At 44.6% G+C, this 12974-nt stretch overlaps 1 protein-coding gene across 1 annotated transcript in view; it reads right to left on the bottom strand.

Moving 5' to 3' along the window:
• Positions 1-653: 653 nt before the first annotated feature.
• LOC104084103 (tyrosine-protein kinase transmembrane receptor ROR1-like) overlaps positions 654-12974 on the bottom strand; it is a gene marked incomplete at its 3' end in the record, with an annotated part of 48647 nt that continues 36326 nt past the window's right edge. Inside the window, exons 5-8 of the mRNA XM_009587826.1 lie at positions 7851-7978; positions 6301-6618; positions 5170-5415; positions 654-865 (exon numbers count right to left, since the gene is read on the bottom strand). Coding sequence (XP_009586121.1) covers positions 654-865; positions 5170-5415; positions 6301-6618; positions 7851-7978 — 904 coding nt within the window. The remainder of the gene's footprint in view (positions 866-5169; positions 5416-6300; positions 6619-7850; positions 7979-12974) is intronic.

The raw sequence follows: 12974 nt of genomic DNA, 5'->3' as shown, positions 1-12974 counted from the left end.
CTGAAACGGGTGATACATACAGGTTTGCAAATTGGCTGCCCTGCCAATAAACAAAGAGCTCAAGGTTAATCACGCTTAAATCTTAAATGATTTTAAAAAATGCTTCATGAACTTGGGACTACAGTAAAGCCAAACAATATCAGCAACAAGATCCGCTATGCATCAGCTGTGCTGGCCAGAACTGCAGGCAGATTTCTGTGCAGGCTCTGTTTTGGTAATTTCTCTTTTTAACTGAGAGAACGGGTAAGCCTGAAAAAGCAAGGAACAAATCTTTCCAAAGTGATTTCAGCGAAGTGAAAGATGATGTATGACTACAGCAGACCCATGAAAAAACTGTCTTGGGAAAATGCTGAATCACATGTTTATCTGCGCTACTTTCTAACTTCAATGAGGCAATTTAGAGATGCTTTCTTTATTACAGAAAAACTCCAGCTCCTATTTATCCAGATACATGGACATATAGGAATTACCTCCACAGGTCCAGCACACTTGCTATGCTGCTGATGAGAAAAGTCTTTAAAAAATTACAGCTAAAGGCACCAGCAGAAACTGCAGGTTGGAAATCAACTTAATATTTCAGCGCTGAGTTGATCAAAGCATTTCACTCCTTGCCTTTACAGACAGCAAATGTCAAAGCAGAAATGAGGGATTACCTTTGGTTTATAGGCATTGAGCATTGACATCTCCACATTTTGTCCTCTTACGTGTTTAGGCTGTCTTTGAACGGGAGGGGAGGATGACTTCTGATTGTTGCGACAGATGCAGATGAAGAAGAAGAGTAAGGCTATGGCCAGGGGAATAGTAACACTTGGCACCAGGATATACAGGATTTCCATTTTATTCTTCTCCTTGGAATCCTTATAATCTGGTTCAGAAAAAAACCCAGAACAATGAATGAAGTATCCCACAGAGTCAAATACATCCCTCGGTCAACTAGAAGTGTTAAGAAGAATAAAACATCCAGGTAATACTACTGCAATCCACCTTTAATCCTGTTTTATTTCCTTAATATTAACAGAGCAATTAATTTTGTTGAGTAACATTTCTGTAAGAACACAGAATGGCCAGGAACAATTTCCCTTCAGCACATCAGTTCAAACCTACTTATGGTAATGAAATAGCTGAATACTGTGAGGTGGCTATTGCTTGGGGTGAAATGAAGTAATGGTCTAATACAGGTCCACAGAAAATTTAATTTCTAAAATAGCTTATGGAAGAAAGGCTCTGGTGGGACTATGGACTCCTTATTTTAATATGTATATTAGGTTCTGGTGCCATAGTTTCGTTAATCCAACAAAAATGTGGGGAGCCGTTAAAAAGGATATTATCCCCCTGTTTATTTCCAGCCTCCTGTTCTCAACGTCTCCTAGCATTGGCCAAAGCACTGGAACAAACAATATGTGCAACTGAAAACTTATTTTCTAGTTAGTTTTAGGTGCAGGAGCAGGACAATTAGGGAATCTAGAGCAGAAGAAATGGAGAACAGCTGGCAAATGGGAGGACATGCATGGAAATGGCAAGAAATAGAGAGAACAGTCCTGTTTTTTATCCCAGGAAGTCAGGAAAGGGGTACAAAAAGTCTGAACACAGACAAAAGCTGTAGCATAATCTCAAAAAAGATCGTACGTACTGAAGACTTGGTCTTAATAGGATTAACAGGCTAATGGGAAAACCCACTCCTCTACCACCTGTATACTAACAGTGTGTCATCTGAGCAGGGTGGCAAACACTGGCACAAAGGACACAGCAATGATGGTTGAAAGGAAAGCTAGAGCATGGACAAAAAAGAAGGATCCAGAAGAGGTTGGGAAGCCGGGTTATTTAACATAGCGCGAATGCTGGCTGCAATATTTGCTCCCTCTGCACACAGCTAGGGAGCGAGTGATTAATTTTAGAAACATGAAACCCTCTTCTACCACTGCCCAGCACGGCATAGCCGGGACATCAGACACTCACCAGCTGGCTCTGGTTTCACAGGGTGCGTTGCTTAGAGGAAAGGTGCAGTGGGAGAGGAGAGAGAGGCTTCGGGAAGGAGCTCATGTCCTCGCATTCACGCAGCACCCGCTTGCGTTGACAAGGACATACCTTCCAGCCGGAGTGCTCTGAGCGTGGGGACGCTGAAGCCTGCTTTGCTCTGGTATTTCCCAGGAGCATTCATAAAGTTTAGGGTATAATTATGCACGGATTAACACAGTATAGGGCACCCTGAGAACTTTGAGGATCACCTTGAGCTGCAGGACTGGTGGCCGTTGCCTGGTTGTTTCCGAGGGAGTCAGAATGGTGAATGTCTGTGGCAGCATCAGGCTTAGTGGATTCTGGCAGAACGGGGAATGTTTTATTATTCCTACAGGGTCATTTCAGTTTGTTTGTCTGTGTTTTCCAGGCTGGATTTGTAGAAGTGCTTAGCGGCCCACACAGATATCTTTTATGCACTTAATTAGACATGAACTTGATCTGAAGCTTGGGTTTGACTCAAATTGTGACAGAGGCAAAGTTCAAATGGTTCTGGAAGTCACTTTGCATAAGCCCTCTCCTCTTACAGGCTCGCGCTGTCCTTCTGCTCCCCCCACGCTCCTTTTTGACCATTCTTTTTAGATTAAGTTGTGCCATCTGTTTTTTAAGTGAGAGGAGAGGTAGTCCAAATATTTCTATGGCCTTTGGGAAACAAGAGAGGACTAAAACACCGTCCCCGTTACAGTCTCCCTGTGCCCAGCAAAAGGGCAGTGTGTGCTCTCGCGCCCTGTCTTCAGTGAATGTCCAGCTCTACAGTGTGGACCCACTGCGGGTTTCCTTCAGGAGTTGCTGCCCTCTAGCATGGACACACAATCAGTGCCTTCCCCTCTCCTTCAAAACCTTCTTATGTTTGTCTTTGCTAAGCCTCATGCTTGAATTGCTCCATGTTTCGCATCTTCCTATATTCAGGTTGACAAACTTAAGAAATGAATCTATTGCAGCTTGTGAGACAACTGAAAGATACAGTTGAAGAAAGAAAAAGAAAGCATCAGCATGAGGCAGACGGAGACCTGGGCACTAGTTCATCACCTGAGCTATTCCCAGTCAAAGGGAATTATTATTCTTATTAAGTAGAAGCCCCCGCCGTGAAGCCTCATTAGGTTAATAGGTTTCTTGGGAGGCACCCTAATTAAATCCATTTCCCATCTAGGCATGTCCTGGTAAGGCAGAATGCACAATACTTATTAAAAGTAGAGCCTGAAATGGCTCTTTCAGCCACGGTAAAACCAGCAGAATGCAAGTCCCACATGGTATTTTGGTTTTAATATGCAGATTAGCATTTAACAATTAAATTACTACTCACCTGATATAGCTCTATTTGTCTGTATTTAGAATAATAATGCCATATAACCCAGCTGTACAGCGAGTACCATTTAAGGCAGTTCTGAGAGGTAATTAAAACCCTTGTCAGGAATTCTTCAAGCCAGCCAGCCTATCTCATTTATTATCTAGTAAAACGTTCAAATCGGAGACTTTTGCAACACGTCCAAAAGCATCCTGCTTTCAGCTATTTCAGATCAAAAGAGCGAGCCAGTCCTGGGATCTCAGAGCCCATCCAGAGGGGGCTGTCAAGCAGCCCCCCCATCAACTCTTAATTACCCAATTATCCAGAAGTTGTGGAAAACACAAAATGCACCTGGCTGAAAGGTCATGCAGCGACAGTGCAGAGTACAGAAAGCTCAACAGCATCGCTGGCGGTGGATGTGCAGAGACCCCTGAGCTTGCCCAAACCAAGCTGCCCAGACTCCCTGGGGCTGAGCTACGTCTCCTCACCCGGAGCAGCCCAGGGGCATCTGTGCCTGCAGCCGTGCAGCTCCCGGGGCGGAGAGCCAAGAGCCGACAGAACGCTAAGGGAAGTCCTGCTGACTGCTACTTAGATCCAGATTTTTGTACTGAAGGGCTGAAAAAGATCTTTGGAACAGTTTATATAGATTGAACTATTCTTGTGTAGTCAGTCTATCACTGGGCCTAATTAACAAGAAAAATAACATAAGTTAAATGCACTGAAATAATAGCAAGAGAGATACAGGACTCTAAAAAGCGTATATGAATGTTAGAGAGGGTTTGAGATGCACATGATATAGCCCAGACTGTCTGCCTTTCTCCTGACCTACTCTTTCAGTAAGAACATAATTTAGATCCCATTTTGGCATCGATTCCCATCTTTCCATTAATTGAAAAAGACTTTGGAGCAGGCTCAGAACATGTCTCACTGCAGGAATGTTCATAACCATAACCAGAAATAATTTAATTTGGTTCTGGCTATCAAACAGTAACATCAAAAAGTATCTCCTTTCCAAGGGGAAAGGTAATGTTACTGTGACAACTTGTAGGCAACATAAAATTTTGTGTGAAACTTTGTACCGTGAATTTCCAGAACATTTCTGGATGCATTTCTGGCATGTCCATGCAAATAGCTGTATTTTTTTCTTGGCCCGCTATCGATATTGTTAGTTTTAAATGCAGATAAAACAATTAGGAACCACTTGTTCAGGTCTTCCATCCACTTCCCCCAGGTCTCAGAAAAGCAGAATAAAATGAGAGCTGAATCTCCATTTTTGTTCATTTTGCAAAACCAAAATGCAGCCAGGGCAGTCCTGTAAACACAAACTTAAAATACATCTAAGAGGATCTGGCAAGATCATCTCTATTTTTTAAACAAGGCCTGAGCCTAAGTGAGGTTTGCATTTATTAAAATGGCTCTTAATAAACCAAGCAAAATGGAAAACGTTTTATAACCACTTTGTGGATCAGCGTCAACAGTGCAACTTCTGTGATCCGATTTAATTTGGACTCAGGAGTTGTACTGATTGTAACAGCAACCTGGAAAGCCTGGGACGCTTGGGCTGGTAACGCGCTGCTGCTTCACCACCTTCTGGGGAGTGCTCAGGAATTCCCTAGTAAAATTTTTTCATAACACCACTTTGCCAGCTGCACGGGCAGCAAGTGCTCGAGGTCTCTTTGGGGCAGGGATGCTGTGGCTTTAGCTACAAACACCGTAGTTAGCCTTTCCTACAGCTCTCTGTTCAGGGATTCGAAAAAGGCACTTTGGGCACAGCTCCCCCGAGCTCCTGTTTTGCAGGACGGCTGTATGGATGTGACAAAACGGTTCCCCTTTTTGTTCCAAAACGAAACGTAAAAAAGGTCAGTAATTACCACATGCCGGGACATCACAAAGCTCAGACTTAAAGTTCTCATCTAAGGTGAAGCACCACGGGGCATCCTTCTGGTTCCCTGGGTTGCGGCAGTAGGAGTGGCCCCCGTTGAGCTCGGGGTACCTGATGGCAGTGAAGGTGTGGGTGTGGGGGTACTGCGAGTTCCACGGCTGGCACTGCCGCCCCGACCTGGTCACGCTCACCGTCCCCCGGTAATCTACTCCTGTGCTGTTGTAGCATTTGTGATCTGGGGGGGGAAAAAAAAAAAAAAATCCAAAGCTATAGTTGGTGGCGGCAAGGCAGATGGCCGCAGCACCCTGGGCCGGCGAGCTGCCAGCATCCCCCAGCCCCAGCGCACTGCTGCTGGCCCGGGGCTGGTAAACCCAGTTTGGGAGCACGGGCTCCCAATTTGCTGCGGCTGTAATGCAGGGCCTGCTTTGCATTCACATTCCTGGGAGGATTTAAAGCTTATGCTTCTGTAATGAAAACAGCTTATGCCAAGCGTTTTTAATATAAGATACACAAAAGAAGTAAAAACTACAGTGGGAACCTGAATTGCAGCCATTATTTTCATATGAAGGTGGAGAATTTGTAGGAGCCACGTTTTATATTTGACTATTCAGATGTATAAGGGTCGTGAACAGGCTGCAGCCCAGCCTGATCAAAGAGTGAGCTCAGCCGATGCCTAAAATTAGGCAGGGACAGCCACGGACCTGGCCCCTACGAATGTTCCTCCTGACGAGCACCCCTGTAGTGCCCCCATGGTCTTGCTGGAGCACATCGGACTGCTGTGGGAGGACAGGGAGGCTGAAGCTACCGATGTTCCTCAGTATTCAAATGCTTACACTGTCATTGTTTCCTGCTTCGTATTAATTAGAGAAGACCTGAAACCAATAAACAGCATTTAGAGTGAGCCCATAGGCAGCTAAAGAAAAAAATGGAAAAGTATTTCTGAATTTCTACCCACTCCGGACTAGCTAGGGGAGAAGTGCAGGAGCGGGGTAATTTGAGAGCGTGGCGTCTGCGAGCTTTCAAAGCCCAGCGCTAGCTCCAACTCTGATGCACAAGCCCTTACAGCCAACCTTTTCACAGCGGTATTTTTTGCACGGAGGCACAGACGGTTTTCACTTACTTTTATTTATGGGATCTGCCATTGGAATCCCAATCCGGATACAATTGACAGCTTCAGGGCTATCTGGCTGGGGAAGATCTTCGCAGTTGGGCAGTTTTAATCTCATCAGAATCATGGGATTAGATCTTGCAAAAATATACTCTGTCTGACACAGGACATTTTCCAGAATTTCACATTCATCGCGGCACAAGTCTCGTGGCTTGGGAGCTGATGAAGTCTCGTCGCAATAGGGGAAGGCGTAATGGCACAGCGAAGGAATAGCAAACTGGGAGCATTTATCTGACAAATGGCTGGAAGTGCCAATCATGGTGAAGGCAGCTGTAAAATATACAAAAGGATTTTACTTAACCCAGTGGGAATTTTATTCCTGTGCTCTTACCTTCCCAGTATAACCCTCACTTCCCACTGCAACTATTATTTTCAGATGTTCAGATGATGAACGGGCCTTCCAGAAATACAGAGCGCTAATTACATTAAAAGTTATTAACGATGCTGATTTCGCTGACAGAGAAAATACATCTGGTTTTCAACACGGGATTAATGTTAAGTATGCTACCAAAACCCCAAACCTAATTATACTTTTTTTCCCCCAAATAATTTATAATGGTTTGCAAAGTCATATACTATTTGGGTGCCTTTTACCCAACAGGTAAAAACCAAAGTCCCTGCAGGCTGCAGGATGACAGTACCAGTACCTTCGTGGAAGATGACAGCTTTTGTAATATTCCAAATGACTTTTCAAACAAAATGGCATAAGATTATGAACTGTTGGCTGTACAGAAACCATTGGCCTTTCCTGTGAGCAATGCAAAAGTCTTTTTTGCAATGCTGATAGCGTTTACAAAACAAAGGAAAAACACTCTATGGGGCAGAGAAATTTGGAATATTCTGACAGCAAGAGAAAATCTGAATATAGACAAGACGATTACTGGCTAGGATCTGGCCGAGGTTAATGTATATAAAAAACCAGAGAAGTATCATGGTATCTATGAGGCCTCAGCTTGAATTCAGCACATCCATCAGCACAGCATCTCCCACAAAAACAATGAAAAACGGTTCTTTACTAAATCTAAAGGGAAAACACGACCTGCTGAATTATTTACACCACATATTATCTTATGCTGGAAGAGGTAGATTCCAGCACCTACGGCTCTCCTGAATGATCTCAACCACCTAATAATCAACTAAGTCTGGTGTCCCGTCACTTTTCAAATCTGCTTGGGAAACAGCAGCACAAGGTAGCCTGGCTTTGAGCCACTCCCAGAAGCTGTAAATACACAACCCCTTCTCCTTGGAAAAATCATTTTTTAGTTTCCTGTGGGAGAGTTGGATCAGCAGAGACACAGAGGCTGCTCAGATCGTCACTCTTCAGACGACTCCCTCCACTGACACCACACAACGCAGGAGTCCCAGGTGAGCTTTGTGGTGAGAAGCTCACAGCAAGAGAGGATAAAGAGCGAATAAAAATAGTATTGCAGTTTATAAAACCCTAGCAGCTTTTTGGGAAAAGACAGCTTCATGGGGAAGAAGCAAGTGCATGTTTTACCCACCTGTAATCTGATTTTCTATTTCACCTTGCATATGCAAAGACTCCATATAAATGGTTCGATTTCCAATAAATCGTGCACAAGCAATCCCCCTGTAGGGCTGGCAAAAACCGTCCTCTTCATACTCGTCGCTGAAATCAATCATAAACACAAAAGGGTGAAACATTTCACATGCGACTTTGCAACAAAATGTCGCTACAGGGAGCTGGCACTTCTGTTAGTAGAGGCCGATGCGAGGGGCTTACTGTGTTTGTCTTGCACTCCGCGATTCGTTCTGGGTGACGCTCACCCAGCGCAGGAGCCCACATGCCGCCCTCCCCGCCATTAAAAGCCTGTGATAAGGGATTATATGGTCTTTAGGTAGCGCAGGGGGCACGGCACGGGCTTTGTGCCCTGGATGATTTTAACCTTAAAGGATTCCCACACTGCCGCAGGTAGTTTTCAGTATCTCACAAACGATCCCAAAGTGAATATAAGGATTATAACCTTATGTGCCACAAGATCTTGAATATTTATTTTTTTAAAAAACTTCAGCTGCCTGGTAAAAACAGGTGGTGGCATTTCAGGTTAGACAGAATATGCATTAATGTTGTATGAAATGAATGCTTTTTGCATGAGGGGGAAGGCTACATTCAGGAATATACCCAGCCTTGATTAGAAAAGAAAACATAAACTGCCTGGAAAAAAACATTTATGTTTATTTAAAGCAGCTAACATGCTGTTTTCTGGTTTTGAACCAAACTTGTACTTAATATTGATAAACATAGCAGGAAGAGTCGTGCTAGCAGAGACAGAATTTAAAGTGTATATAGAAAATCAAACCACTCCCAGCACTGATACCCTTAAAATAGGAAATGTTTCTTCAATCTTCCGTGAGTGTGGTAACAGTTATTGCTAAAACAGAACCAAAGCTAAGACAGGAGTTAAATAGACAGATTTCTTTCATTAGGTGCTTTGTTTTATGCAATATAGGAGACATTTAATACATAAATCCAGATGTGAAATTATTTGCCAATATTCTTCAAACAAAGCAAAGAAAGGAAATTACTAAACCTCTGAAGACCAGACCAGTCACTGCTTATTTTGAACAGATAATCAACAGCTAAGTGCTGGCACACAACAGATAGTTTTATGGATGTTTTGAGGAGGGGTTTGCATACGTGATCCCTGAAACACGCACCCAACTGCATGAATCAGCCCTTTTACTTTCTTGCTTTGAGAATCCAGTCGGAGATATTTGGGACCCATTTTCTGGAAAGACAGACACCTCGGCTGGCTCTGCTGAGGCCCCGGCAAAAGGAGATGCCTGATGAAAATTTGCTAATAATTTCTTTGTTACTCATGCCGGTACCCACCCAAGACAGCTACTACATGGCTCTCAACTTAGAAGAAATGATACTGGAATATCCCCAAGTATGATCACAGCTGGGTAGGCAACAGGTTACCTCCTTTGTGTGCTTTTTTTTTTGCAGAATTCATCCTCCCCCAGATGCCGAAAGCCTAACAGTGGAATCAGACTATGCCGTTAATAGGGAAAAATCAGAGCTTTTTTAATCAACTCTGCCATTAAGTTTAACAAAAGACACTTTCATCCCCTCCTGAAGACCTTGGCTGTGAGAGCTTGGAAATGCAAATTACACTTAGCCTCTTTGAAGTCACCCTTTCATTGTGTGCATGGCTTAGAGCAAGCGGCCAGCCTCGCAGCCGGGCTCCTCAGCGCCTTGTCACAGCGGCCAGGGCGAGCTAATGGGATTAGCGGGAAGAAGTGCTAGGATCGCCTTCCAGGACACCCCAAACATCTCCCGGCACTCCTCAGCTACTAGCTCCAGAGCACTGTCCCAGGAGTCACGCAGCGTTGTTTTCCAGTTCACAGGGAGAAGCTAGACACCATGAATTAACTGCAGTAATTTATGGCTGTGAAGACAGGGGGGTGGGAAAGAGGGATGGTAGAGATGGAAACCTCCTTCCACAGACATCTCACTTCAATTGAGAAATCAATGGGAGGGGGTCCAGGCTTCATTGGATGATGGTCCCAAGATGTTCCCAAGCACATTGAAAATTGGATTGCAAAAGTGCAACCTTTACGCTGCCAATTAAACTCTTCATTAACTAGAGCGATGGTGGGCGGCGATGCCTCGGATAACGGATAGTCCCCAGCCAACACAGATACTCTGAGATGTAAACAGAGACACACAACCACATCCATGTGTTCCTGCATGGAGTCAGCTCTGGCAAAAGTATTTTTACTCTGTTGGTTCTTGAAGAGAAGACAAAAGAGCTGAAACCTGAGCTGAAAAACCACAATAGCTACTGCAGGCTCTGGAGGTCAATTCTCCATCTTCTAACCAATAAATCCCTCAATAGGATATAATTTACTATTCATTTATTATTTATTATAATTTATTGTGGAATTTAACTCAGGGACTACACCTAACAGCAACTGCTTTTGAAGGCAATCAAGCATTGCAATTTAAGCACACAACTAGATAGAGAAGACAAAACCAGGAGGAATGCCATCAACACATCAACAAAGCAAACACACCTCGCTATGATGCTCACCTTTGAACTAAAGAAGATTTAACTGCAATAGCTCCATGCAGCAAGGATTGGAGTGAGCAGGGACACCAGTTTACCTGGATGGAAACACCCCGAGGAGCAGGATTTTGGAAATAATCTCAGAAAGTGAAGATTAAAGAGGAGAGCCTGGATCCCACCACCTCTGCCCCCGGGACTGCACGCCAGCCTTGAATTCACAGAGGTAAAACATGAGATTAGTAGCTCAAATGGAGCAGGCACTACTTTGAATTGTTTTGGAAATCAGCTTCGTAATGGGGCAGAAGGATAAATCAAATGAAAGGAACAGGAGCATCAGAGTGTGACGGAAGTACCCCTGAGACACGAGAGGGCACGGTCCCCTGGTCTCTGCTCCCAGAGCTGCTCTGCTGGGACATGGAGATAAAGAAGGGAAGTACTGGGCTGTGAGGTTCATCTATTGCTCCTGACAGCTACCAGGAGCTCAAAATAGCAGCTCCCACAATAGGAGTCCTGATCACAGGCTGGTAACACATCATTGTGGTTACTGGCAGATGCTTGTCAATGAACAAGTGGCCACATCTCACTCCCTGGCTCCGTTTCTGTGTCATCCTTCGTCACCCATTCAGGGTCACGCGAAATCCCCTCTTGCCTCTGCATCTCTTCATGATGTCTCTTCCCCTCCCTCACTCCTGCAGCTCTTTTCTATGAGATGGCTCAGGATGGAAATGTTTACATCTAATATCTAGGGCCTCTCTGGGCATCCCTTTGGTCCTTGATGGGCAACCGAAGCTGTACCCAGCGATATCCAGGGCAGCCCTGGAGACAACGCTGCTGCAGCTCTGCCAGATGGACACTCCCCGAGCCGTTGCTCCCCACAATACAGTGTTTCGGGGGGGCGGCCGCCAGCTCTCCATCTAAGACCATTTCCCGCTGAACAGATTGCTGCCGAGGCTGAACACCCTCTGCTCGCCAGACGTTTCATCTAAAACCAGAGCCGTAGCCTGACACAGAGCCCACAATAGCACGCAGAGCTCCTACGCGGCTTAAACACATTCCCCACCTCCTGCTGCCAACTGGCAGCCGCTTCAGCGGCTGGCTTTAAAAGGCAGCTATCAGTTTCTTGGGATCAAGGCTGAGATGGCCAATTCCTTTTACATGGTTCACGTTTTGCATACCTCACATGCTTTTTGTAAGCAAATCACACCATCACTGCTCAAATGTGTACCTGCTTCATGGTCCTGATCCGATTCCACCCACAGAGAAAGGATGGGTCCCTTTGGCTCAAACAGGAGATAAATTAGGCCCGATTAAGCAATTAATGTGTTAAAATTTACAGACAAGCTTAAGTCCTAATGAAATGGAAGTCAACCTAAGCCCTAGGCATTGCTGATTGGGGATAGACTTAATCACTTGTGCAAATTCTCCACTGAACTAGAGAGGTAAGTAGTCAGCAGGTGAAAACCGCGGACGCCAGCTTGCAGGAGCAACTCCAGCACTAATCGCAGCACAGGTTTCGGGGTCTGGGTGCTGCCCCCCCCCGACTCCCGCTTCTTCCACTGCCTGCACCCCGCAAAGCCATGGTGACCATTCAGTGAAGACTACACAAGAAAAAGGAAAACGCTGGATTTTAATGACAGACAGATGATACAGCACTGTAGCGTTTTAAGATTATTTCTTTTCAGATTTGGCTTCCACTCTGTTTTCTGCTTGGGTCTTTAAATATTTGTAGCATTGATGTTTATCTTGGAGCTTGCCCATTGCTTTTAGATCCTGCTACAGTTCCCTCTGCGACAATACTTCTGGCTTCATGTAATAATAGTTCCATGGATTAAATTTACACTATACTCAGGTGTCTTTAAGTATCTGATTGCACAAAGTTTACAAAAGACTGAGTAAAAGCCTTAAAGGGCATCCACACCAATTCACTAACGTAATCTGACCTAACCTAGAGCCTGCATCAACATGGGATGCACTGGGTCTTCATGCAGCCCAACTTGACCAGCATCTTTCTTCTACGGATTACGGAGGCTGCATAGAAAGATCAGCACCGTAATAAGGTACTTCATGTCTCTCTGGGTATATCTGAATATGAGAAAGTGCCTGTATGAGTAAAAGGACCCTGTCCTTCACATATAGTTTAAGATGACAAAGGTCTCAACAAGGGTCACCTAGACGGAGCCAGAAAGAGAGACCAAGTCACAGCACATAAAAAAATTTGCAAACAACTGACAAAGAATTCACTGTCACCGCTTGGGTTCATTTTCCCCTCTTTAATTTTCTTTTGTTTTGTGCTAGCAATATTTACATCTGTCAACCCTGGGTCACCAGCAGCTTTTCACATACTGAAATTGTAACAAAATAATAAACCAACCCTAAACCGAAGGATGGCTGGTGCAAGTTCATGTATCTCCTCCTTCCCTTTGCTTCTCACTCAGACCCTCTCAGCGGCTTTCTCGGTGTTACCTAACTTCACAGCGAGATCCTTCTCTTCTGTCTGGGATATTCTTTCACCCCATCTGACTTTGGCATATTGAAGAGGTAAACATGAAAGCAAGAGAGTGCTTACAGCTCCACGTGCAAAGGTCTTATTCA

The sequence above is a fragment of the Fulmarus glacialis genome, unplaced genomic scaffold (genome assembly GCF_000690835.1).
Source record: "Fulmarus glacialis isolate BGI_N327 unplaced genomic scaffold, ASM69083v1 scaffold7821, whole genome shotgun sequence".
Classification (NCBI taxonomy): domain Eukaryota; kingdom Metazoa; phylum Chordata; class Aves; order Procellariiformes; family Procellariidae; genus Fulmarus; species Fulmarus glacialis.
Note: the sequence above shows the minus strand (reverse complement) of the source record. Positions and strands in the feature narration are given on the sequence as shown.